Below are 25,187 nucleotides of genomic sequence, written 5' to 3'. Positions count from 1 at the left end.
AACAGATGTTGGTGGTGTTGTTAGGAAGAGAAATGGACAAATGGTAATGGCCTATGCAGCACCTATCCAATTCTTAACTAACAATTACTCGGAGGTTCAAGCGGCTCTAAAAGGAATCCTTTGGTGCTGCAATCAAAACTGCACTAACCTCACCCTTGAAATTGATTCACTATTGGTTGTCAATATGATACTAGGAAAATTCAACCCTCCATGAAATCTACACAATGATATCTCCCAATCCAAAACAAGGTATCTCAATATGGCATATCTATAAAGCATTGCTTCAGGGAAGGAAATGAGGTGGCAGACACGTTATCCAAATATGCCATTTCAATCTCTGATAGTTAATTTTTCTTCAATGAAACTAATTTGCCTAATGAAGCTAGAGGCGCCATTCGAATGGACAGAATGCAAATTCCAGCTTTTAGGATAAGGGCAAAAAAACATTCTGGTTGGTTCTTCTAACCACCATATGCACCATCGGCAGAGCTACATTAATGTACTCGAATCCTCAGTCCTCCGGTAGCTCTTCCCTCTCCTTTTTGTAATGTGCTCGCACAACCCAAAGCCTAGGTCTTAGTCAACTACTGTTACATGTGTTTGGCTCTTTATTCCCAAAGGTTTTGGTTTTATGCCCCCTACTTTGTATCTTTTGCTCATCAAATAAACAAGGTAGAGTCCAGCAAAAATAAAAAAGCAAGTGGAAATTATCTGAGATGGCGTCAAAATAAATTACCTCATATTGAGGACCAAAAAGTCAGAAATATTTCCACTTTGTATCTGCATCTTCATCCCCCGGTTCATCATCGTCATCCATGCTACGCCAATCGGGACTAAGTCTATTTCTTCCGACTAAACTCTCATGCATGTCAAAATAGTTATCTTCGAGATTTGTCCTAGAGTGAAGCCGTCCATGCATTTTGATCCCATCACGGGCCGAGAACATATCATAGGGGATTTCGATGCGTCTCCACTTTTTGTCTTTAAGACTTGCAACCAAAGCATAAGCACCATCACTAGCATAGACGGACTTATTGTATACGTAGAGAAGTACCTTGTATTCATTCTTGGAGAAGTCGAAACAAAGTCCCCCAGCACTTATAACATGTTCATCGCTTATCAATAGGTAGAGTTCAATCACTTTGTTGGAAAATCGAGTAGCAGGATTCCACAAGAAAATATGCTTGTTTTCGCTTATTATGAGTACGAGACCATTACAAGAACCCAACAATCTTAGACATGGCTCTAAATACTTATTCTTGTAAATACGGCTTTCCAATGCGCCTCCATCATTCAAAATCGCTTCTGCTCTTCCTTGTCGTTGTTTTGAGAGCTCGGGTTCGGGATGTGAAATCCAAGAATGCCATTGCTTTGAAACAATCTTGAATCTTAAAAGGGATTTCACTGCTAATTTTGCGAGAATAGTGATAGTGATTTCGTTGGGTAGATCTGCCCTACGCTGTGAAATTGTTTCATTCTCACAACCCTAGGGTTTAGTGCAACTAAGATACTAGTACTAGTAATATAACTGAATTATATGTCACAGATAGGAAGCGGCAGGGAAGGGTTTTAGGGTTTTGAAAGAAAAGGAGATTGAGTCGTGCCTCCTAGTTATGGCTGTCCAACGGGACGGGTCCCGTCCCGTCCCAGTCCCGTCTCGCATCGCGTCCCGTCCCGTCCCACTTAATTTTAAACGGGATGGCCCCATGTTAAACGGGACACGGGATGGGACGGGATGGCTATTTCGTCCCGTTTATCCCGTCCCATTTCGTCCCGTTTCGTCCCGTCCGTCCCGTCCCGCCCATCCCGTCTGTCCCGTCCCGCCCGTCCCGTCCGTCCCGTCCCACCTGTCCCGTCCCTCGTCCCTTTTTTTATTTTATAATTATAGCCGTTGGGCAACGACTATAATTGCAAAAATAGCCGTTCTCAACGGCCAAAAACGGCCATATTTGGCCCCCACTCCCACCAAAACACCCCCTACCCCCAAACTTTTAGTATAATCCCTAAGTTTATTAAATTATACTTTGGCCCTATTTTCTACTATAAATACCCCAATCCTTCTTCATTTCTTCCCACAAAAATAAATTATTCTCTCTCAAATCCCTTTCATTCTATCTATATTATTCTCTCAATTTTCTCGCAATCAAGTGATAAGTTTCAAGTATTTGGACAAATATTTGGAGTAACTTTCAAGTTTCAAATTAATTTATCAAGTATTTGGAGCAATAGTTTGGGCAATTTCTTCAAGTCTCAATATTTAATCACGGTGCACTCGTTCCATCTCCTAATTTTAATATATATTTTTTGCGCATTATTTTAGTGCTTAATTTTTGTGCTTACTTTACGTGTTCTATTTTCGTATTTCATTTGTGTTTTTAATTTTTGTGTTAACTTTTTAAATTTAATTTCGTATTTAAATTATGGCACATAAAAATATATTTGGCGTATTTTAAAAAACTAGTAAAAAAAGTAGTAAAGGTGAAAGTAGTAGTAATCCTAATCCTAGTCCTAATCCTAGCCCTTCTCCTATAATTAGAAAACATATAGATGAAATGACTCATGTTGATGAAACTTCATTTTTCCAACCCCCGCATGTTATAATATTAATTTCGGAGAACAACTAGATCATGAAACTTTACAAAGACAATTTGGCAAGGATATTTTTATTGAGGACGAAGAAAATGAGGATGAAGAAAATGAGGAAGAAGAATTAAATAAAACACTCACTAGTCCCGCAACACAAGCAGAGAATACAGTGAGATTTCCGTATTATTCAGAGATTGGATTAATTCAGAAAGAAGAAATCTTGGTTTTGAAAGATTAACTACTAGGGAAGAAGAAGAATACAATGAGATACTTAGCACTGGGAGCGATGACGGCATAGAACTCATGGAACATCAATCAACATTGCCAATTCCAGAACAATGTCCAAGAGAAATTATAGATAAGTTACAACGAAATTATATAGGAGCTTATAAATATTAGTATGATACTTTTTTATTGGCTACTAAGAGGCCTAGTTCAAAGTTTAAACAGAACCCTTCCTAGAAGGTGGCTGCATAGATTAGGTGCTCTTCAAAAGAATTATATTTGTATGTGAGATTTGAAAGTTCTATTAATAAAATAAAAGGCTCTAAGCGTTGAATTTGTTTTATGAATTACACTCTTACTTAGTTACTTAATGGATTGAAATTATATTAAATAAATTATAACTCTATTATATATTTATAATTGCTAGAATATTTTATTACAAGTCTTTTGTTTTAATATTTTATAATTCTTTACTTAGTTTCCTAATTTTTGTTTAATTTTTAAATTTATTAAATAAGTCAAAAAACTAGATGTTGCAAACTTTAAAAACTTAGTCATTGCCAAAAGAATATTCGTTGTCAAACTCAATGCTTAAATAATTTTTTTAAAAATGGCACTTAAGGCCCGCGAACTCGTCCCATCTCGTTTGTTAGCGGGACGGGATGGGCCTACCGTCCGTCCCGTCCCGTCCCGTTTGTTAGCGGGACGAGATGGGCCTACCGTTTCGTCCCATTTGTCCCTTCCCATTTCGTCCCGTCCCGCCACCGTCCTGGCTAAATGTCGTCCCGTCCCGTCCCGTCCCGTTAATTTTGTCCCGTCCCGTCCCGTCCCGTCCCGTTGGACAGCCATAGAGGACGAACGTATGTTTAAGTAGGGGTGAATGTAACGACCCGACCAGTCATTTTGAGCTCTAGCGTGTCATTCAGCGATTTGAGGCCTTGAGTAACTTCATTTCATCTATTATGACTTGTACACATAGTCGGAATTTATGTTCGGGAAGTTCGGAATTGATTTGGAAAATAAAATTTTAAATTCTTCTATATAGGATTTCGCTGATACATACGCTCCTTATTCACGATCAGCAGCAGCTCAAACTTACGTGCAGAGAATTGTTGTGATCGTCCAAAATTGCAGAAGCTTCTCTTCCGATTTCAAACTTTTTTTCTAAGTATAGAATTCAACTTTCTCGTCCAAAATTCACCATAAAATTATAGTAAGTTCTAAAGTTTCAGATATCTCTATATGCTTTTGTGTGTTTATGTGGATTTTTATTTCGTTACTGAAGAATAAGATGCTAGGAATTTGATTTTTTTTCTTCTTTTCTGTATTGATAACGTTAAGGACATCGCGTACTTAACTCTGTGATTGTTCTGTAAATATTGAGGACATAATGTAAAGGATTTGGTGTCCTTAACATGACTGTTGTTCTAAAAAATATTAAGGATAAAAGTGTCCTGTGTTTTGCAACTTGTATTAATAAAGTTAAGGACACGATGTCCTTAACTTCATAACTGTTGTTCTAAATATTAAGGACATAGTGTCATGTATTTGCAAATTGTATTAATAAATTTAAGGACACGATGTCCTTAACTTCATGACTGTTGTTCTAAATATTAAGGATACCATGTCCTTAATATTTTCACTGCACACAACAAAGTTAAGGACACAATGTCCTTAACTTTTTTACTGCACACATCAAAGTTAAGGACAACTTGTCCTTAACTTTTACAATGCACACATCGAAGTTAAGGACATCATGTCCTTAACTTTTACAATGCACACATCAAAGTTAAGGACATAGTATCCTGTTTTTGCAACTTGTACTGATAAAGTTTAGGACATGATGTCCTTAACTTCATGACTACTGTGTAAAAATTAAGGACATAGTGTCCTATTTTTGCAACCTATACTAATAAAGTTTAGGACATGATGTCCTTAACTTAATGACTACTGTGTAAATATTAAGGACATAATGTCCTGTATTTGCAACTTGTATTGATAAAATTTAGGACATGATATCCTTAACTTCATGACTGTTGTTCTAAATATTAAGGACATAGTGTCCTGTGTTTTGCAACTTGTATTGATAAAGTTTAGGACATCTTGTCCTTAACTTCATGATTGTTGTATAAATATGTCCTGAATTTCCCATTTTCTTGACTTGCAGGATGGATACAATATGTATTATAGTTGCTTTTAATGGTATATGGACTGCAGACTATAAGTATCATGATCATCAAACAAAGCTTGTTCTAGTACCTAAGGCAATTCGATTTGAAGATTTCATTAACCAGGTCTTTGAAGTTATTGAATTGGATAGAGACAAGTTTGAAGCAATGATATGGTTTGATATCAATCTGGGAACAAGCAAGGGAATGCTTGTATTCAAAGATTTATATCTTCACACATGTATAGAGTTACTAAAAAGTCATTCACTCTTCAAGGGCTGTCGTTTCATTGTTGATATTTCGGAAAGAGTTTTTGATTTTATAAGCACCTTTGAACATGTCAATACAGAAACTCAACAAGACAATCAAGACAAATGCCAACAGATAATGGAAATAGATGTGGTTGAAGCTCAACCAATAACTGAAGAGGTGCTTCAAACATTTGATTCTATTCAAGTAGAAGGACAAAGCATTATAGATATTGATAACGAACAAGCTTTGGGTATTCAAGTCATAGAGAGTGCACCAGTAATAGAAGAAGTTGCTGAAAAAAGCTTTACTCAACTAACTAGACAAAGCTCAAATTCGAAACAAAAAGAATCCCCAACTACGATATTAAGAGAAAATGCTTCGTTGGATGAAATAAAAGCGGGATCAATATTTGACAAAAAGAAGAGTATAATTAACTGATTTTCTAGTATAGCAATTAAAGGACATTTTGAATTCAAGGTTGTTAGATCAATCTAAACAAGATATTCATTGAAATGCAATGATGATAGGTGTGGGTGGTGTATGCGTACTTTCAGAATTAAAGATTCAACACTATTCAAGATAGTAAAGATTGAGAAAAATCATGACTGCTCAATTAACACTATGAAAGCTGATCAAAGGCATGCAACTTCAAAGTTGATTAGTGGTTACATTATCGACAATCTTCGAGACCCAAGGTTTGAAGTTACACCAGCCTTTGTCATGGTAGAAATGCAAAAATTGCATGGACTAGACATTGGTTATCACAAGGCGTGGCGTGCTATTCAACGTGCTTCAGCTTTAATAAGAGGAACTCCTGAAGAGAATTATGAATTATTGTCTTCATACTTGTATATGATAAAAAGTAAAAATCCGGGAACATACACTAACATAAAGATAGACGACAATAATAGGTAAACAATCAAAAAAAATTTTATTAGTCTGTTTTATAAACTTTAGGACATGGTGTCCTTAACTTGGATATGTGCAATGAAAATGTTAAGGACATGGTGTCCTTAACTTTAATGTGTGCAGTGAAAAAGCTAAGGACATGGTGTCCTTAACTTGGATGTGTGTAGTGAAAAACTTAAGGACATGGTGTCCTTAACTTTGATGTGTGCAGTAAAAATGTTAAGGACATGGTGTCTTTAACTTTGATGTGTGCAGTAAAAAAGTTAACGAGATGGTGTCCTTAACTTTGATGTGTGCAGTTAAAAAGTTAAGGACAGTCCTTAACTTTGATATGTGCAGTGAAAAAGTTAAGGACATTGTGTCATTAACTTTGCTGTGTGCAGTAAAAATGTTAAGGACATGGTGTCCTTAACTTTGATGTGTGCAGTAAAAAAGTTAACGAGATGATGTCCTTAACTTTGATGTGTGCTGTAAAAATGTTAAGGACGTGGTGTCCTTAACTTTGATGTGTGTAGTGAAAATATTAAGGGCATGGTGTCCTTAACTTTGATGCGTGTATTATAAAAGTTAAGGACATGATGTCCTTAACTTTGATGTGTGCATTGTAAAAGTTAAGGACATGGTGTCCTTAACTATGATGTGTGCATTCTAAAAGTTAAGGACAAGTTCTCCTTAACTTTGATGTGTGCACTGAAAATGTTAAGGACATTGTGTCCTTAACTTTGATATGTGCAGTGAAAATATTAAGGATTTGGTGTCCTGTATTTTTAACCTTCTGTTAAACTATATTTTCAGTTTTCTTTATATGTTTTATGCATATGAATCATCAATAGCTGGTTGGAATCATTGTACACCAGTGATTGCTGTTGATGCAACTTTTTGAAGTTAAAATATCGTGGTGTTTTAATGATTTCAGTTTCAAAGGATGCAAATAACCAAATATTCCCACTAGCCTTTGGAATTGCAGAATCTAAAAATAACAATTCCTATGAGTGGTACTTTAGTGAGCTTCGCAATGCAATTGGGAGCCGTGACAATTTAATTTTTTTATCGGACATGCATCAATCTATTGCACATGGCATTGCAAAGGTATATCCTGAAAGCCACCATGGGATTTGTATCTATCATTTGGAGCAGAACCTAAAGCGAAGGAAAGTGAAAAGTGAGGTCATAAAACTTTTCCAAAGTGCTGCAAGAGTATACATGCGCAAAGAATTTGATCTATACATGTCAGATATAGCAAAAGTTGATAAGAAGACTTTTGACTTCTTGATGGAAGAACCACCGGAAAGGTGGGTACGTTCTTGTAGTCCATGATGAAGATATGACATGCCCACAATAAATATAGTTGAGTCAATGAATTTTGTGCTATTAGAAGCAAGGGAGTTTCCTATATTAAGAATGATGGATTTCATCCAAGTGAAGCTACAACGTTGGTTTTATGAAAGAAGAAATGAAGCAGAAGGAACTTTTTCTGACGTTTCTTGTTGGGTAGAAGAGGAATTGAAGAAAAAGATAGATTTAGCTTTTACTTTAAATGTAAGTATTATGTTCTTACTTTAGCTTATTATTTTAATGATAATTTAACATAATGTACTAACTTATAGTTTTTCAACTTTGAAGGTCTTCCCTGTTAATTCATGGCGTTCTAGAGTTGAGGAAGAAGTAATTACTTTCTTGGTGGACTTAAACAAAAGAACATGTGATTGTTTTCAGTTTCAATTTGATGAATTACCATGTATACATGCAATTGCAGCTATCGAGAAGAGAAACATCAAGAAGTCCAATTTCTGCTCGGACTGGTACTTAAAGGAATCTTGGCTGAAAACATATGAAAGACAAATACATCCTGTAGGACATACGGATTCTTGGATTGTACCAGAGAGTGTTAAGTCACAAATTATTAAACCTCCAGATTTCAAAGTTCCGCCAGGTAGAAGGCAGAAGAAAAGGCATATTCCAGCTACCGAATCATCAAAAATAACATTCAAATGTGGTCGTTGCAGAAGAATTGGTCATAATAGAACATCTTGTATATATTCTTCGGCAGTCCATCCATTTTCAAGGAAGCATAGAGAATAATAGATATATCCACTTATGTTTATCTACTCTTTTAAGTTTTTGCTATAAATTGGATTCATTTATATTATTTTTATTTGAGCAAGTAAACATTCGCAGATGGTTATATAAAAGATGTCCTGAATTTTCAAAGTTTCTTTGCACTTACTTGCTCTTTGTTTTTTTTTCTTTTTCTGGGAGTTCAATTTACCTTTGTCGGACCAATTATTGTTTATGGGATTTTATTCTTGCCGTAAGTAAACAAGAAAGTCCTTTTCTTTATATAATTTGACGCCTGCAACTTGCTACATCTTTATTTTTAAAATGAGATTGGTACAAGTAAAACTTAAAGACATAATCTTTTACAAGTCCTGAAAATTTCAAGTATGAATCTAATATTAAGGACATAAATTTCTAAAATGTCCTTAACTTCTGGAAATCTCAGATTATTATCTAGATTTCCAGAAGTTCAGGACATTTCAGAAAAATATGTCCTGATTATTATTTTCATCCTTCAACAAATCAGGACGTTTATGAACATAATGTCCTAAAGTTCTACAACAATCAATGTATCTTTTGCTATATCTCTACATATTTAATAAAAAAGCTGGCAATTTAAAATAGACAAATCAATAGTTATAAAACTTGACATCTGCAACTTGCTAAACACAGCTTGCTACATCTTATTTTTAAAATGAGATTGGTACAAGTAGACTTCAGGACATAATTTTTTGAAACGTCCCGAACATTTAAAGTATGAATCTAATATATAGGACATAAATTTCTAAAATGTTCTTAACTTATGAAAATCTCACTTTATTGTCTATATTCCAGAAGTTTAGCACATTTTAAAAAATATGTCTTGAATATTATTTTCATCCTTCAACAAATAAGGATGTAGTTAATAGATTCTGAAGTTTTACAACAATCAATGTATGTTGCTTTGAATTTCTAAAAACTTCAAGACAATTTAATCAAAGATTGGCCCTTTAAAACTGTGAAAAAATGGACAAATCAATAGTTAACAGAAAGAAAGAAATTAATAACGCGATGCCTTCATATTACTGCTGAAACTGTAATTTAGCATAGCTGTGACCAAAAAATTATGCTATGCAAACAAAATAAAGTGCCTTGTGACAATTTACAGGATATTTCAGAATTCATATGGATTCTTTACAGCAATTTTATACCAATTTCACTACAGCTGACTTTCTTTACAACTACACTACAGCTCCTTTGGGCAGGAAGTTTCATTTTCACTATCATAGTCGTCGCCGACATTTTCTGGTGGTGTATCATAACCAGAATTTCTTTTTCACTCTCCATGTGTCCAAAGATTTGCTGCAAGTGCTTTTCTGAAGTTTGATATGTCCTCAGGTTGGAATTTCTCCACATCCTTTCCCATCATCAACAACTCCACATACTTGATTAGGAATGCACCACAATCAGTCCTAAGAAAAATATGGAGTCAATTAAATAATATCTTTAATAAAATAAATCTAAAGTGCATATAAATTATATAGCAAATGACAACACGTACGATCCAGTTTGGTGTGGTGATCTTTGCCACTGAATATCAAATTTGTTGAATGCATTTCCAAAAGACTTGTGATTTTTCTCAAACTGTGAGAACTTTAGCAAATGGCGGATCATGCGTGCATACATTTCAATGTGTTTCATTCCTTGCTCATATGGCTCACTATATATGGAATCGTACACATCAATCTTTCTCTCATTCAAGTCTAATACCCCCAAAAGAAAATGTGTCACAACATCATTATCTTCTGAAGGAAGCCGATATGGAAAATAGATTTTGTCAACCTCTGTCCAAGCAATTCCACATCTACGATTGTCACCCCACACATATGGTGTGAGAACCAACTGATTATCATCACACCAAAATAAATCTGAAGCATCTTCATTGAAATCCTTATACACAATTAGCATATAGTTATCAAAAAGTATATCTATAGTTGTGCAACGAAAAGGATGGGCGCAAGGGTGGTAGCATTCCTTCTTTCTCAAATAATACAGGGCAATGCCAATATGCTTCATAAAAATACAAAAAAAGAAAAACAATCCATCAGTCATAAATAAATAAAAAACAATAAATTAAGAAGAAAGAAATTAAATGCCTTGTGAATTATCAAACCTTATGATCAAGTACAAAGCTACTATCTGCAAGCTCAAGGAGGAACATTTTTCTACTGATTTTTTGATGGGACAATTTATATGGATTCTTTCTCACACCATTATCCTCAGCATATATATCAGTTTGTCCCCTGAAAATTTTGAAAATATCAAAGTTAGAAAGTTTATAAGTTAGTTCTCAATTCCTAATTAAGGACATTTGGTCATGAACTTACAGTAACAAGGTCATAATTTTAGGACACTTGGTCCTGAAGTTAGAGTTGCAAATTCAAAATTTAAGGACAGGATGTCCTTAACTTACAGTTACAAGTTCAAAAGTTAAGGACACTTGGTCCTGAACTTAGACTTACTAGCTCATAAATTAAAGGACAATTAGTCATGAACTTAGAGTAACAAGCGCATAAGTTAAGGACAATTGGTCCTGAACTTAGAGTGGAAGTTCAAAAATTAAGGACACTTGGTCCTGAAGTTAGAGTTGCAAATTCAAAAGTTAAGGACAGGATGTCCTTAACTTACAGTTACAAGTTCAAAAGTTAAGGACACTTGGTCCTGAACTTAGACTTACTAGCTCATAAATTAAAGGACAATTAGTCATGAACTTAAAGTAACAAGCGCATAAGTTAAGGACAATTGGTCCTGAACTTAGAGTTTAGCTCATAAATTAAAGGACATTTGGTCCTGAAGTTAGAGTTGCAAATTCAAAAGTTAAGGACATGTAGTCCTTAACTTACAGTTACAAGTTCAAAAGTTAAGGACACTTGGTCCTGAACTTAGACTTACTAGCTCATAAATTAAAGGACAATTAGTCATGAACTTAGAGTAACAAGCTCATAAGTTAAGGACAATTGGTCCTGAACTTAGAGTGGAAGTTCAAAAATTAAGGACACTTGGTCCTGAAGTTAGAGTTGCAAATTTAAAAATTAAGGAGAGGTAGTCCTTAACTTATAGTTATAAGTTCAAAAGTTAAGGACACTTGGTCATGAACTTAGACTTACAAGATCATAAATTAAAGTCCCGAACTTAGAGTAACAAGCTCATAAGTTAAGGACAATTGGTCTTGAACTTAGAGTGGAAGTTCAAAAATTAAGGACACTTGGTCCTAAAGTTAGAGTTGCAAATTCAAAAATTAAGGACAGGTAGTCCTTAACTTACAGTTACAAGTTAAAAAAATTAAGGCCAGTTAGTCCTGAACTTAGACTTACAATCTCAAAAGTTAAGGACACTTAATCCTTAACTTAGAGTTACAGGCTCAAAAATTTAGGACATTTAGTCATGAAGTTAGAGTTGGAAGCTCAATACACTTAGTCCTGAATTTAAAATTACAAGTTCAAGACACAAATATAAGCAATTAAAAAATAATGAATACATTTAGGGACTTACACTTTTTTGCGACCTTTCCATTTCTCCTTGCCCAACCACCCAATGAATTTCTTCAATAAGTTTTTATCATATTTGGCATAATGAAAAATACATGTACGAGTATATTTTGATTTTATCCAGCCTGTATACTTAGGAGTATTTTTATTGTGTGCCATCGATGTTCCTCCTTTTCTTTTCTGTTCAAAAGGAAATTTCAATTGCCAACTAAGCTTCTTATTCCTTTTCCCTCGACCAAGCTCTTCTTCAACATTTCCTTCAACCTCCATAGACAAACCTTCATCAATGCTCATTTGTGTAGTCGGAGGAGTAGGAGTAAGAATAGCAAATGATGGACCATCAAAACTAATACTATCTCTCTTCCATTTTCTAGTATATTGGTTAACGACTTTATTTTTGTTTTGCTCTGCAAGCAACACTACATATACATTAGTTTGCTGCAAGTCGTCAATTCTATGAATTATCAAATGAAGAGACAAAAACTAAGGACATAATTTTTGAAATGTTCTGACAATTTGAATTATGAATACAATATTAAGGACACAATCAATACTTGTGTTGGCCACGTTGCCTTCTTGTATTTCTTTAACAGACAATAGTGCTGACATATTGCTTGTATTTTCTTTATCTTGCAACTGTTCTCCATGTTCTTCGATTGCAAGTTCACAAGATTCTGCAAAATATTTACAGGAGCTAACACAATTAGTACTTGTTACTAATCTTTGATTAAAATAAACATGTATAAGATGAAAAAAAACTCCGTCTAACCTTTTGCAACTATCACGATCATGCCAGTTAAATCATTATCTTGACTAGCATTTTTTTGGCTTCCCATATTGTCTGTAAGAGAGAGAGGTGTAGAGATATCATACGTTCCTTCTATACATTTGCAAACAATCTCACTTATGCTTGTTCCTTGGGTATTTTCTATGTCTTGAGATTGTCCTCCACTTCTCTCTTTTGAAATTTCATCATCTTGATAGTCCACTCCATCTTCTTTCCTTGCAGTTTCAAAAGATTCTGTAACATTTACAATTAATACTTGTTACTAATAGTTTACTAAAACTAACATTCAACATGTCATGAAAATTCCATCTAACCTTGATTGGCATCATTTTGATTTCCAAATTTCTCTTTAAGTAAGAGAGGTGTAGATAGATCATATATTTTTTTCAACACATTTACATACAATCTCACTTATACTTGTTCCCAATGGATTTTCTAAATCCTTAGATTGCACTCCACATTTACAAATTATGTCTGTTACACTTGTCTCTTTTGGATTTTCCTGGTATTGACATTCCATTCCATCTTGAACTTGCACTCCATCAAAAGATTCTACACACATTTGTAATCACAAAAAAGTTTATATGTATTATGCTATTGAATATAAATTTCAATGATAACAAATTCAAAAACTGTATCTAACCTTTCCCAATTTCGATGCCAATATCAGTTTCATCTTCTAGATGCGCATCTCTATAATCGCTTTCATAATGATCTTCTACATGCACATCTATATCATCACATTGATCATCAACTGCATCTTTGCTAATTGGAACACTAGGTTCTCTCTCTATGGTCCATTCATGAGGTTTGTCAAGAAGCTTCAATAAAGTATCAATCTTTGATCCTATGTTTTTCTTTAAAGCCTGTGAGATAGTATTTAAAATAAGAATCAAAATGTTAGCTTCTTATAAGTTACGGACATTGGTCCTTAACATAGAGGTACAAGAACAGAAATTAAGGACAAGTGTTCCTGAACTTAGAGTTACAAGAATAGAAATTAAGGACATGTAGTCCTGAACTTAGAGTTACAAGTTAAAAAGTTAAGGACAGGTAGTCCTAAACTTCAAGTTACAAGCTCACAAATTAAGGACACTTGGTCTTTAACTTAGAGTTACAAGCACAGAAATTAAGGACAGTTAGTCCTGAACTTAGAGTTTCAAGTTCAAAAAATAAGGACATGTAGTCCTGAACTTAGAGTTACAAGTTAAAAAGTTAAGGACAAATAGTCCTAAACTTCAAGTTACAAGCACAGAAATTAAGGACAGGTAGTCCTGAACTTAGAGTTACAAGTTAAAAAGTTAAGGACATGTAGTCCTGAACTTAGAGCTACAAGTTAAAAAGTTAAGGACAGGTAGTCCTGAACTTAGAGTTACAAGTTAAAAAGTTAAGGACATGTAGTCCTGAACTTAGAGCTACAAGTTAAAAAGTTAAGGACATGTAGTCCTGAACTTAGAGTTACAAGTTAAAAAGTTAAGGACAGGTAGTCCTAAACTTCAAGTTACAAGCTCACAAATTAAGGACACTTGGTCCTTAACTTAGAGTTACAAGCACAGAAATTAAGGACATGTAGTCCTAAACTTAGAGTTACAAGTTAAAAAGTTAAGGACAAATAGTCCTAAACTTCAAGTTACAAGCACAGAAATTAAGGACAGGTAGTCATGAACTTAGAGTTCCAAGTTAAAAAAATAAGGACATGTAGTCCTGAATTTAGAGTTACAAGTTATAAAGTTAAGGACACGTAGTCCTGAACTTAGAGTTACAAGTTAAAAATTTAAGTACGGGTAGTCCTGAACTTAGAGTTACAAGCTAAAAAGTTAAGGAGATGTAGTCCTGAACTTAGAGTTACAAGTTAAAAAGTTAAGGACATGTAGTCCTGAACTTAGAGTTACAAGTTAAGAAGTTAAGGACAGGTAGTCCTAAACTTCAAGTTACAAGCTCACAAATTAAGGACACTTGGTCCTTAACTTAGAGTTACAAGCACAGAAATTAAGGACATGTAGTCCTGAACTTAGAGTTACAAGTTAAAAAGTTAAGGACATGTAGTCCTGAACTTAGAGTTACAAGTTAAAAAGTTAAGGACAGGTAGTCCTGAACTTCAAGTTACAAACTCACAAATTAAGGACACTTGGTCCTTAACTTAGAGTTACAAGCACAGAAATTAAGGACATGTAGTCCTTAACTTAGAGTTTCAAGTTCAAAAAATAAGGACATGTAGTCCTGAACTTAGAGTTACAAGTTATAAAGTTAAGGACATGTAGTCGTGAACTTAGAGTTACAAGTTCAAAAGTTAAGAATATGAAGTCCTAAACTGAGAGTTACAAGCTCAAAAATTAAGTACATAGTATCCTTAACTTAGAGTTACAAGCACAAAAATTAAGGATATTACCTTGATGTAATTTTGAATCCTTTTTTCTGATAAAGCTATTTTTTGATGTATTCTAGTACATTCTACCTCCATATCCTTTTTGAACTTCTCCGATAATCTCTGAATCAAAAACCATAAAAACAAAAAGTCTCTTAAGCAAAAATAAGTAAATAAAAAACTAATGGTATTCAAAGACAGAAAACCTACGTTAACAATTTCGTTAAGCAAGACTTCATCAAATTGTGTTGAAGGCATTGAACTTTGATCTTGAGACAATGGCACATGCACACTAGTGGGCTCCGCATCTACTTCAGAAGAAAGAAATGGTACCATCTCGAGCAACTGATACAACTATTATATAAGAAAAAAAACGTAAGTATTCAGAACTAAAACACATAAACAAAAAAATAGCTAGTAATCCTGTTAACTTACTTTTTCATTATGGAAGTATATTTTACATAGGGTGTTATAATGTGGAGATTTCATATCTGAATAACATAGCATCCGGGGGAACCCACATTCTCTGAAGTTCACAAATTATTTTTCCTGAAAAATTGGGAATACTTCCATAATCCAAACACAGAAGGCGAAAGGGAAGCCAAGTATAGTATAACTGTCCTTCTCTTTATCTTTATCTTTCTCTTTCTCTTACTCATTCTCATTCTCCTTGTCTGAAGTATTTTGTTTGGGCTTCAAGAAGCTCTTCAACGATTTTAGTAACTTTTCATAACAAAGAGAGCCCCAATTGAAAGAAGAGCAGAGTTCATCGTCATCTACGATTTTCATTACCCGCTCAGACACATTTCGATTCTTGCGCTTCCCCATCAACACAGATTCAACAAAATAAATTATTGCCAACTTCATCGCATCATCATGACTGCCTACAAATGATGCAGTTGTACCATATGGGTGACTAGTAATAAAATGTCACAAATCGCCTAACTCGATTCTATCCTTTCCAGGGAAGTAAACTTTCTAAAGCCTATTCTCTCTTTCACGTAAAACTTTGAAGTCCACTGAAGAAGAACATTTCAACCCAGTAATTATCTGGAACACTTCACGTGTAAACTTCACTTCATGATCAAAAACCTTGAATGTCATTGAATGCGAGTCATTGCTTATCATTTCTGAAAGCAACACACAATGAATAAGTCTACCACAGAACTTCACACCTTGTAATCGGAAAAAGTTTCCGAAAACACCATCCCTCAACTCCTTCCATTGCGTGTTCGACAAGAAACATTTTATTGTTTCCTTTTACTGAAAATCTCTTTTCCAATAGCTCATTGAATTACGCCAATCATCAAACTCGAAAACACGATCTCCTTCCATTAGAACACTACAAAGAAGAAAATAGAACGTAAACATTAGGAATATTTTTCTGAAATGTCCTTAATATTTAAACTACAAAACTAAAATCCAGGACCTAAGTAGATGCATCTTTAATAGAAGAACAGTAAACTAAAATTAGCTTACAAATTCTTAGGACTATTTTTCTGAAATGTCCTTAATAATTAAACTACAAAACTAAAATCCAGGACCTAAGTAGATGCATCTTTAATAGAAGAACAATAAACTAAAATTAGCTTACAATTTCTTAGGACTATTTTTCTGAAGTGTCCTTAATATTTGAACTGAAAAACTAAAATTCAGGACCTAATTAGATGCATCTTTAATAGAAGAACAATTAACTAAAATTAGCTTACAAATTCTTAGGACTATTTTTCTAAATTGTCCTTAATATTTAAACTAAAAAACTAAAATCCAGGACCTAATTAGATGCATCTTTAATAGAAGCACAATTAACTAAACTTAGCTTACAAATTCTTAGGACTATTTTTCTTAAATGTCCTTAATATTTAAACTAAAAAACTAAAATCCAGGACCTAATTAGATGCATCTTTAATAGAAGCACAATTAACTAAAATTAGCTTACAAATTCTTAGGACTATTTTTCTAAAATGTCCTTAATATTTAAACTAAAAAACTAAAATTCAGGACCTAATTAGATGCATCTTTAATAGAAGCACAATTAACTAAAATTAGCTTACAAATTCGTAGGACTATTTTTCTGAAATGTCCTTAATATTTAAACTAAAAAACTAAAATCCAGGACCTAATTAGATGCATCTTTAATAGAAGCACAGTTAACTAAAATTTCTAAACACAGTTAGCTTACAAATTCTTAGGACTATTTTTCTGAAATGTCCTTACATAATCAATATATTGATTGAACCACAAACACATTTCAATACCAAAAGGTTCTCAATAACTTTCTCACAAAAATCTGCACCTTATTCCTCAGCGAATCAAGTTATAATCATTATGTTGGACATTTCACACATACTTGATGACAAATACAGCATTGATCACGATTAGAGATATACAAAAAGAAAAATGCATAAAAGCAAAATCGAAAACATACCAGTACGCTGGTTCGCTGCAGAGAAGATGAAAAATGAGAAGAGATTAAGTTGGACAAAGTATACGCAGAAAATTGTTGTGGGCTGGGCAGGAGCGATATTGAGGGAGCAAAATTTTGCTTATGAAATTTTGACTTTGAACTTCAATCGAGAGAAGAGAGTTGCATGCAGGAACGATATTGAGGGAGCGAAATTTTACCTATGAAATTTTGGCTCTAAACTTAAATGAGAGAAGCGTATAAAGGAAAGGTTTGAGAATAAAAGAAATAGAAGAAAGGGTAAAAATATCTTTTCATATTAATTTTAATAGAGTAGTGGCTATTTTTGCTCAACATTATAATTGGTGGATAAAAAATAAATACCACCTTATTTAGTGGCTACCACACGCCATTTTTACTTTGTAAATTGCTCACTGTGCAATAGCTCGGAATGTAAACCGAACTAGGCAAAGCCCGGTGCGACGAGCTCTGATTGAGGAGATTATTTATATTACAGGGGCACTACTAGATTAAATTTCATGTTACTAACGGTCAAAGAAGATATTAAATGTTAAATTAGTTACTCCCTCCGTTCCAATTTATGTGAATATGTTTGACTGGACACGGAGTTTAAGAAAAAATAAAGACTTTTAAAATTTGTGATCCTAAACAAGTCAAAAAGGGGCCACAGTATTTGTGTGGTTACAAAAGCTTCTCATTAAGGGTAGAATTGTAAGTTTAAGCTAAATTGTTACCAAATTTAGAAATGGGTCATTTGTTTTGGAACGAACCAAAAAAGAAATAGGTTCACATAAACTGGAACAGAGGGAGTACATTTGTTTTTTATATTTCTTGCAATATTTAAGGAAGATTATGAAAGGTAGAGAACTAATCCAAACCACAGAAAAATAGAATTAACATATACTCTCTATCCCATATGTGGCAGTTTTCGCTTATCGAGATTCAAACTTTTTAATTTTGACTGTGATTTTGGACATAGAATCTTATAAACTTTTTGAGAAAAAATTTTACGTTTGAAACTATGTAAAAAGTATTATAATTCATAATTCAAAATATATAAAAGGCATATGAAAAATCGCGGTCAAAGAAGGATTCGTTTGACTCTCCAAGTCCAACATCTTCCCATAAATTGAGACGAAGTGAGTAATAAGAAGAAAATTTTACGAAAATGTCCCAAACAAGTCCTAACTTATCAACCTCTAGTAATTAATCATAAACTCACCAAAACTAGCCAAGCATATACAAAAATTAAAAATCCAAATAAATAAGGATTCTTTCTCTCCAAGCATCACATGCAAAGATCTTCTTCCATATTTGTAAGTGTGATTAGCAACATTAGATGAACGGAAAAAAAATTTCATGGATGAGGTAGCAAACAAAGTGATGAAATATATATATATATATATATATATATATATATATATATATATATATATATATATATAAGCAAAAAGGGACCTTTTTCAATGGGTATGATGTATTTCATTAAAAGAAAAATTATAGATGAGACAATATATATATATATATATATATATATATATATATATATATATATATAAGCAAAAAGGGACCTTTTTCAATGGGTATGATGTATTTCATTAAAAGAAAAATTATAGATGAGACAATATATAAAATTTGAGGAAGATTGGAGGTGATTTGGACTGATTGATATCAAAATTCGTAGTTGTAATCGAGTTCAAAATTTTTTTCTATCTCACACATAGGTATACATAGATATACATGCATGCGATACACAAGTGATACAAATATGATACATATGTGATATACAAATGATACACATTGCGATGCACATATCATTTTTTTTCATATTCATCTTTTACTTCGAACCACCTTAAAACTCTACCATGACATCCCAAAATTGAGATTTAAACTTCTTTAGATGTATCAAATCTATTCCAATAATACTCACTCAAAAGAAAGTAAATATTTAATATTTTTTTGGCTACAACTAAGTAATTGACTAATATTGGTAATATTTTATGAATTGACTAATTTTTGTATTAACTTACTTATGGATCGGTAATTTCCTCTAATAAAAAAGGGTCCAATTTGTTTAAGCTGATTCCACTTGTTGATCTATCAATGGTAGTAGTTTGTAATGATATGACGAGAAAATATAATGGGAGTTGGGGCTAATGTGCATGAATCTCATTTTGGTGTAGAAAATACAATTAACGAGAAAAAGACAATCAAATAAAGAAAAAAAAATTAAAAAAAGGGAGATGAGGGGTGGTAAACACTTGTCAATTGTTTGTTAACAGTTACAAATTAAAGTAAAAATATACTACATTCCGTTTCACGTGAACTTATTTAATTGGGCACGGAGTTTAAGAAGAAGAAAAAGAAAACTTTTGAACTTGTAATGTAAAATGAGGCATAAATATTATGTGTGACTATAAATTGTTGCATAAACGTTAATTATTTTCAACTATGAAAATAGGTCATTCTTTTTAGCAGAAACTAAAAAGAAAATAGATTCGCCTAAATTAAAACGAGAGACACAAATCCTTTTCTTTTGGTTGAGTTTTCTTACTTCTTCTTCTTCTCTCTTCCTGTTCTACATTTGGCTTGCAACCTCTGTATATTCAAACTAATTAGCCCGTTAAAGCTCCTGTCTAAAATGTCCACTCTTCATTATCTTCTTATTTCCTTTTTATATTGTTTATTTTCTTTCCTTCACTAATCCATTTCAAAAGATTTATCCATTCTTTAATTTGAACATCTCATTTACCCGTAGTTTATTACTATAATTTTTTGGAGAAAGATGCTCTTATAAAACATGTTGAAAACCACTAAATACTAAGCCCCTAGCTTGTTTCAACAATCATTGCTTATTTCTTAAGTATTGTAAACATTCAAACACTGAAATTAATAACAACAACAATATACCCAATATTATCCCACACCGTGAGGTTTGGGAAGAGTAGTGTGTACGCAGACCTTACCCCTACCTTGTGAGGATAGAGAGGTTGTTTCCAACAGACCCTCGGCTCAGGAAAGCATAAGCACCACATTAATGAAAATATAGAAAAGAAGGGACAGTAACAAAAAGTCATATAAAAGCAGAATAAAAACAACAAGACAACAAGGTGATCAACAATGAATGAAAGAATAAAAATAAAAAGAAATAAACAGATTAATAATAGTAGTATTAGCAGCAGTATTGACAAAAGTTCAAAAAAAATACAAACTTACAAAAAGAGGTTTCTAACATTGTAAGGTCTTATCTGTTACTACCAAACATGATACAAGGCTCAATACCTCCATAGTCAAACAAATATATGTACACACTGGTATAAATTCTTGATTGTAGAACCCTGCAAAAAGGAAAGAAAGGCCTTCAACTTTCCCATGAGTTTTTCCATCTTTTTCTTCAAATTATCCAAGTTGTCCACTTACTTGGAATGCATAATAAGCTAACCATCAACAGATTAATGACTTGAACAAAGAAACTGAGACCACTAACACTAACAGAGAACAAAATAATGACCAAATGTCAGCTAGAAATCATGCATAAACTCTCATATAGATACAAATTGAGATGGAGAAATATATTGGTCGACAAAAAGTTAGCTCGTATCGATATGGAAAACCAGCTTTTAATATTTAATATAGCAGTCCAAATAATTTCCTATCTGATCACGAAGCTTTACAACTAATGTAAACAGTCATTATTTTGATTGCTGTACTATCAGTTCCATGAAACTAGTTGTTGTGGAAATGACTGCAAAAAATATATTAGCTTAAACTTGATAATATGTGACTTTGAATGTGTTAGACATGGCACGTCTTAAATCTCAGAGGTATAGTTATTCTACAGAAAGAAAGAGCATGAATATCCTAGCCTAGGAGCAGTATTTCAAGCAAAGGAAGGGAAACTTTGGAGAAACGGCTAAGTTGTCTCGGTGTGACCTATAGGTCACGGGTTCGAGCCATAGAAAACAGCCACTAATGCTTGCATTAGATTAGGCTGTCTACATCACACCCCTTGGTGCGATCCTTCCCGGGTCCTACGTGAATGCGGGATACTTTCTGCACCAGACTACCCATTATTATTTTCAAGCAAAGCAGAGATAAGGATGTGTAGCACATGAGATTGTACTAGATATTGCTGCATCATGCTTTTGTTGGAATTAACCACAAAGTCTTATTTTCTTTGGGATGAAAAACTTTAAGTTTTTGAGTGTCTAGTTTGCTTACCATCTTTATAATATCATCCCTGTGAGATCTTATGGCCTCTTCCATTCCTTTGGCACAGTTGACGGATAAATAGTCTGCAATAATCCGCCAAACATTTGTCCTGAAATCACCATAAGCTTTGTTATAGTCAACATATAATTGATGTATACATCAAGTGTTGAGATATAGGGGCACACTAGTCTCAACAGAAAAGTATTTCGGGGTTCTTAGGTTCGCGATTAAGTATTCAAGTAAAATGGAATGCACCTTATGTTAACTAGTACAGTCAAACCTCACTATAATAGCCTCATTTGTTCCGATATTATTTTGCTGCTATAGTGAAGTGCTGCCATGGAGTACATATATAATAACATAACATAAAAATTGATTCGAGAAAAATTTGGCTTTTATAATGAATGATTGCTATATAAGTATGTTGTTATAGAGAGGTCTGATGAGGTCTTACTGTATGACTAATTAAGTACCTGATGTTAGCATATTCGGTTTAATATTGGGAAACTTCTTCATGTCGAAAATTTTCCTAAACCGAACTTTGTAAAACTCTTCCCCTTGAACCTCTTGAAGCCTGGTTTGGAAAGTTTCTGGCATGTCTATAACTATTATCTCCTGTATTTTAGTTAGACATACCAATCCATCTGGAACCTTCTCTAATTTCTTGCAACCGTCGATTTCTAGATGAATTAGATTGGGCATTGCTCCTATCTCCACCCTCCAGCTTTCTAAATTTGGAAGCCCCTGGAGTTTAAGAGTATTGAGGAGAGGAAAACCTTGTTGAGAACAACACATTTCCTTGCCAATGAACGCGTTTCCACGTAATGAAAGGGAGAATAGTTTAGGCAGCTTCTGCAGAATAAGCATAGGGTCTTCTTCAAGTCCACTCCTTCTCAAGGTTAACTTAGTGAGGCTTTGTGAAAAGAAGTGGTGTTCTGGTAGCTTACTGATATGTCCGATTAAGTCTAACTTGCGGAGATGGTGACAACCGATCAGTAGCTTCAGAATGTTTAACTCTTTTTCTGAATGAAATCTGTAGTAAACGCGGAATGATGTTTCCTTGAGACTCACAGTTTTTAGGGTGAGGTAATGAGTGATGATCTCTTCCATTTCATCAAACTCTAGTGAGAAAACAGCGGCTAGTTTCTGAATTTTTGTTAACTTGAAGAGATCTCTAAAAGGAGAAACTTGTGTATCAAAGTTCTTAAGCATATCCAATTGGCTTAAAGGACTAAGCTGCAACTTATGTGTGTTCTGATGTGAAGGGGGAAGATATAAATTCCTCAAGTTCTTCAGCTTCTGTATAGTATTCGGCATTGTCAAGTATGAGAAGAAATTCACCCTCAAATCAAGTGTTTGTAGGTACTTGAGATTACCTATAGAAGACGGAAGTCTTTGGAAATGTGAATGTCTTAAGCTCAGGTATCTCAAGTGTACAAAATTACCAATTGCTTTGGGTAAGTTGTCCCCGAAAGAGAACTTCTCAAGATGCAAAACGCGCAACATTGTGAAGTTATTGCACAGACCTTGAAATATAGGCAGGGGATATGTTGTTCCTTCGCCAACTGTCTGTCGTCTGGGAAAGAACATAGCTGATCTAACATGCTGAAATGACTTATCATTAGTAGAGAAATAGTTTTGAACATCATTGTCTACAGTGATAGAGAGTCTGCGTATGGCGCGTGTTGATATTGCTTTAGCTGAAGAAGAGCAACAAATTGATTTTTGGCAATACTGATGAGAAACTGTCTTGAGAAAGTTTTCCTCCTTTGCTTTTGACAAACATGTATCTCGCATCAGATCATGAAGTCGACAAGATTTGATCCTTCCATTTGTTTCTTCTAGTTGAACTTGAACCATGTACCTTTGAGCTAACTCCTGCAGATAATATTCTCCTAACTCCATCATTTCTGTCTCCTCTCCTTGGTTATTTTCCAATGATATAATACCTTCAGCAGCCCAAAGCTGATACAACCTTCGCGCAGAAATCTTTTGATCCTCAGGAAAGTTTCCCAAGTACAAAAAACACGGCTTAAGTTGATATGGTAAATCATAATAACTTAAAGCCAGGACACCATGAATTCCTCCATCTTGTTCAAAACTTTCACCACTCATGTGTGAGTTTAGGTTTTGTCGCGTCCTTCTCCACTCGTCTACTTTAGGCCTTCGAGTTAAAAGTCCAGCAAGTACAATAATTGCTAAAGGCAAGCCTCCGCATTCACTGACCATTTCCTTTCCAAGCCTCTCTAATTCCAAGTCAATCTTCAAATCTGCATACAACAAGAGATGGAATTTTCAATATGCGTGTTGCTTATCAGTATGCTATTATATGAAGGGGAGCCTTGGAGCAATGGTCAAGTTGTCTCCATATGACCTATAGGTCACGGGTTCGAGCCATGGAATCAGCCACTAATGCTTGCATCAGGGTAGGCTGCCTACACCATATCTATGTATTTTGGAAATGGAATAGTTGATTTTTACACTTATTTGAGCAAATTATTTGAATCAAGTTCATTGAAATGAAGATTACCTGGAGTGTTTACTCTGGGGAATGCTTTCCTATGAAGTAACTTCCAACTCTCTTCAGCATCCAAACATCTAGGCTCAAAGAAGAAACAAGTTGGATCTACATGTGTACACACATCCTTCTTGCGCGTTGTGAGCAAGATTTTGCTACAACCTTTCCCCTTAGGAAAAGCATGTCTTACACTATTCCAGAAATTTGTTGACCAAATATCATCCAATACTATCAAGCATTTTTTACTCTGCTGAAGTCTATAAAGTTCCTTAACGAGCTCGTCGTCCATCATCATGTTAATCTGTGTTCTGTTCTCTGGTTCAAGTTTTGTGAGAATTCCCTGCAGAACATCTCTTGCTTGCCATTGTTTTGATATACTAGCCCAAGCAAAAGCTTGAAAATGACTTTGTACATAAATGTGTCGGTATGCTTTTCGGGCAAGTGTTGTCTTGCCTATACCTCCCATCCCACATATGGCAAAAACTCCATGAAATTCATCATTTTCTTCATTGGTAAGTTCAACAACCAATTTATTCACCTCTTCTTCCAATCCAACGAAATCTTCGTCGATAAGATGAGAGTAAGATCTTGTTAGCCATTGACTTTTCTCATATGCTGCAGAATTTGAGGTCTCTCCTTGACCTAAAGTTCTTATTCCAATATCCACATAAGTTTTCATGCACCTTCTTATGTTATCAATTCTTGACATCACATCCTTAGTTTCCATACCTATGTTGTGTAAAGCTATATTCTCTTTCCATATAGACCGATCTTTTCTCAAAACAATTTTGTGTGTATATTTCTCAAGAATATTTTCCACATCATATGAAACTTCCCTAATATCTGCTATCCAATTCCGAACTGTCTCGTATTCAGGTTTTTTAGCATCTGCATCTTGTAAAAAGCATTGTATTCTGTTTAATTCAGCTCGAATATTTTGAACTTGGTTCGGAACATTTAACAGGAATTCTGCCTCGTTCTTTAGTGACTCGTACAGAATTTCAAGGAGAAAAAAGAGAGGACTATCATGCATTTTGTTTTGTTTTGATAAATTAAAACTGTTCAGGGAATTTAGCTATAGAAAAGAGAAACATTGGTGAAGTTCTGGCACCAGATAAATTTCCTGGAAACTTCATAGCTATAGACAAGTAATTT

General features: G+C 34.1%; 3 protein-coding genes across 3 annotated transcripts; 1 reads left to right on the top strand and 2 right to left on the bottom strand.

Moving 5' to 3' along the window:
* Positions 1–757: 757 nt before the first annotated feature.
* Positions 758–3,558, bottom strand: LOC107777538 (F-box/WD-40 repeat-containing protein 1-like). The gene is made up of 2 exons (XM_075231788.1): positions 3,532–3,558; positions 758–1,486 (listed from the first exon to the last, which is right to left on the bottom strand). The coding sequence occupies exons 1-2, from the start codon at positions 3,556–3,558 to the stop codon at positions 758–760; spliced, it is 756 nt and encodes a 251-aa protein (XP_075087889.1).
* Positions 3,559–7,196: 3,638 nt separating this feature from the next.
* LOC142169854 (uncharacterized) lies at positions 7,197–8,696 on the top strand. The gene is made up of 4 exons (XM_075231787.1): positions 7,197–7,432; positions 7,541–7,679; positions 7,764–8,073; positions 8,644–8,696. Exons 1-4 carry the CDS (start codon positions 7,197–7,199, stop codon positions 8,694–8,696), a joined length of 738 nt encoding a protein of 245 aa, XP_075087888.1.
* An 11,745-nt stretch (positions 8,697–20,441) lies between these two features.
* Positions 20,442–25,187, bottom strand: LOC107829336 (putative inactive disease susceptibility protein LOV1). Its single transcript, XM_016656809.2, has 4 exons — positions 24,045–25,187; positions 21,988–23,784; positions 21,524–21,623; positions 20,442–20,640 (listed from the first exon to the last, which is right to left on the bottom strand). Exons 1-3 carry the CDS (start codon positions 25,063–25,065, stop codon positions 21,553–21,555), a joined length of 2,889 nt encoding a protein of 962 aa, XP_016512295.1. The 5' UTR covers positions 25,066–25,187; the 3' UTR covers positions 20,442–20,640; positions 21,524–21,552.

Source organism: Nicotiana tabacum, chromosome 15 (genome assembly GCF_000715075.1).
Source record: "Nicotiana tabacum cultivar K326 chromosome 15, ASM71507v2, whole genome shotgun sequence".
In the NCBI taxonomy this organism is placed as follows: domain Eukaryota; kingdom Viridiplantae; phylum Streptophyta; class Magnoliopsida; order Solanales; family Solanaceae; genus Nicotiana; species Nicotiana tabacum.
Note: the sequence above shows the minus strand (reverse complement) of the source record. Positions and strands in the feature narration are given on the sequence as shown.

Coding starts and splice junctions, on each gene's coding strand:
- LOC107777538 (XM_075231788.1), bottom strand. CDS start 3,558: ATGGGAAGGGACAAATGGGACGAAACG. Junction 1,487..3,531: donor GGGACAAATGGGACGAAACG/GTAGGCCCATCT, acceptor ACTAAACCCTAG/GGTTGTGAGAATGAAACAAT.
- LOC142169854 (XM_075231787.1), top strand. CDS start 7,197: ATGCATCAATCTATTGCACATGGCATTGCAAAGGTATATCCTGAAAGC. Junction 7,433..7,540: donor ATGGAAGAACCACCGGAAAG/GTGGGTACGTTC, acceptor TCCTATATTAAG/AATGATGGATTTCATCCAAG. Junction 7,680..7,763: donor ATTTAGCTTTTACTTTAAAT/GTAAGTATTATG, acceptor TCAACTTTGAAG/GTCTTCCCTGTTAATTCATG.
- LOC107829336 (XM_016656809.2), bottom strand. CDS start 25,065: ATGCATGATAGTCCTCTCTTTTTTCTCCTTGAAATTCTGTACGAGTCA. Junction 23,785..24,044: donor CCCCAGAGTAAACACTCCAG/GTAATCTTCATT, acceptor TGTTGTATGCAG/ATTTGAAGATTGACTTGGAA. Junction 21,624..21,987: donor ACCGAATATGCTAACATCAG/GTACTTAATTAG, acceptor TGGTGATTTCAG/GACAAATGTTTGGCGGATTA.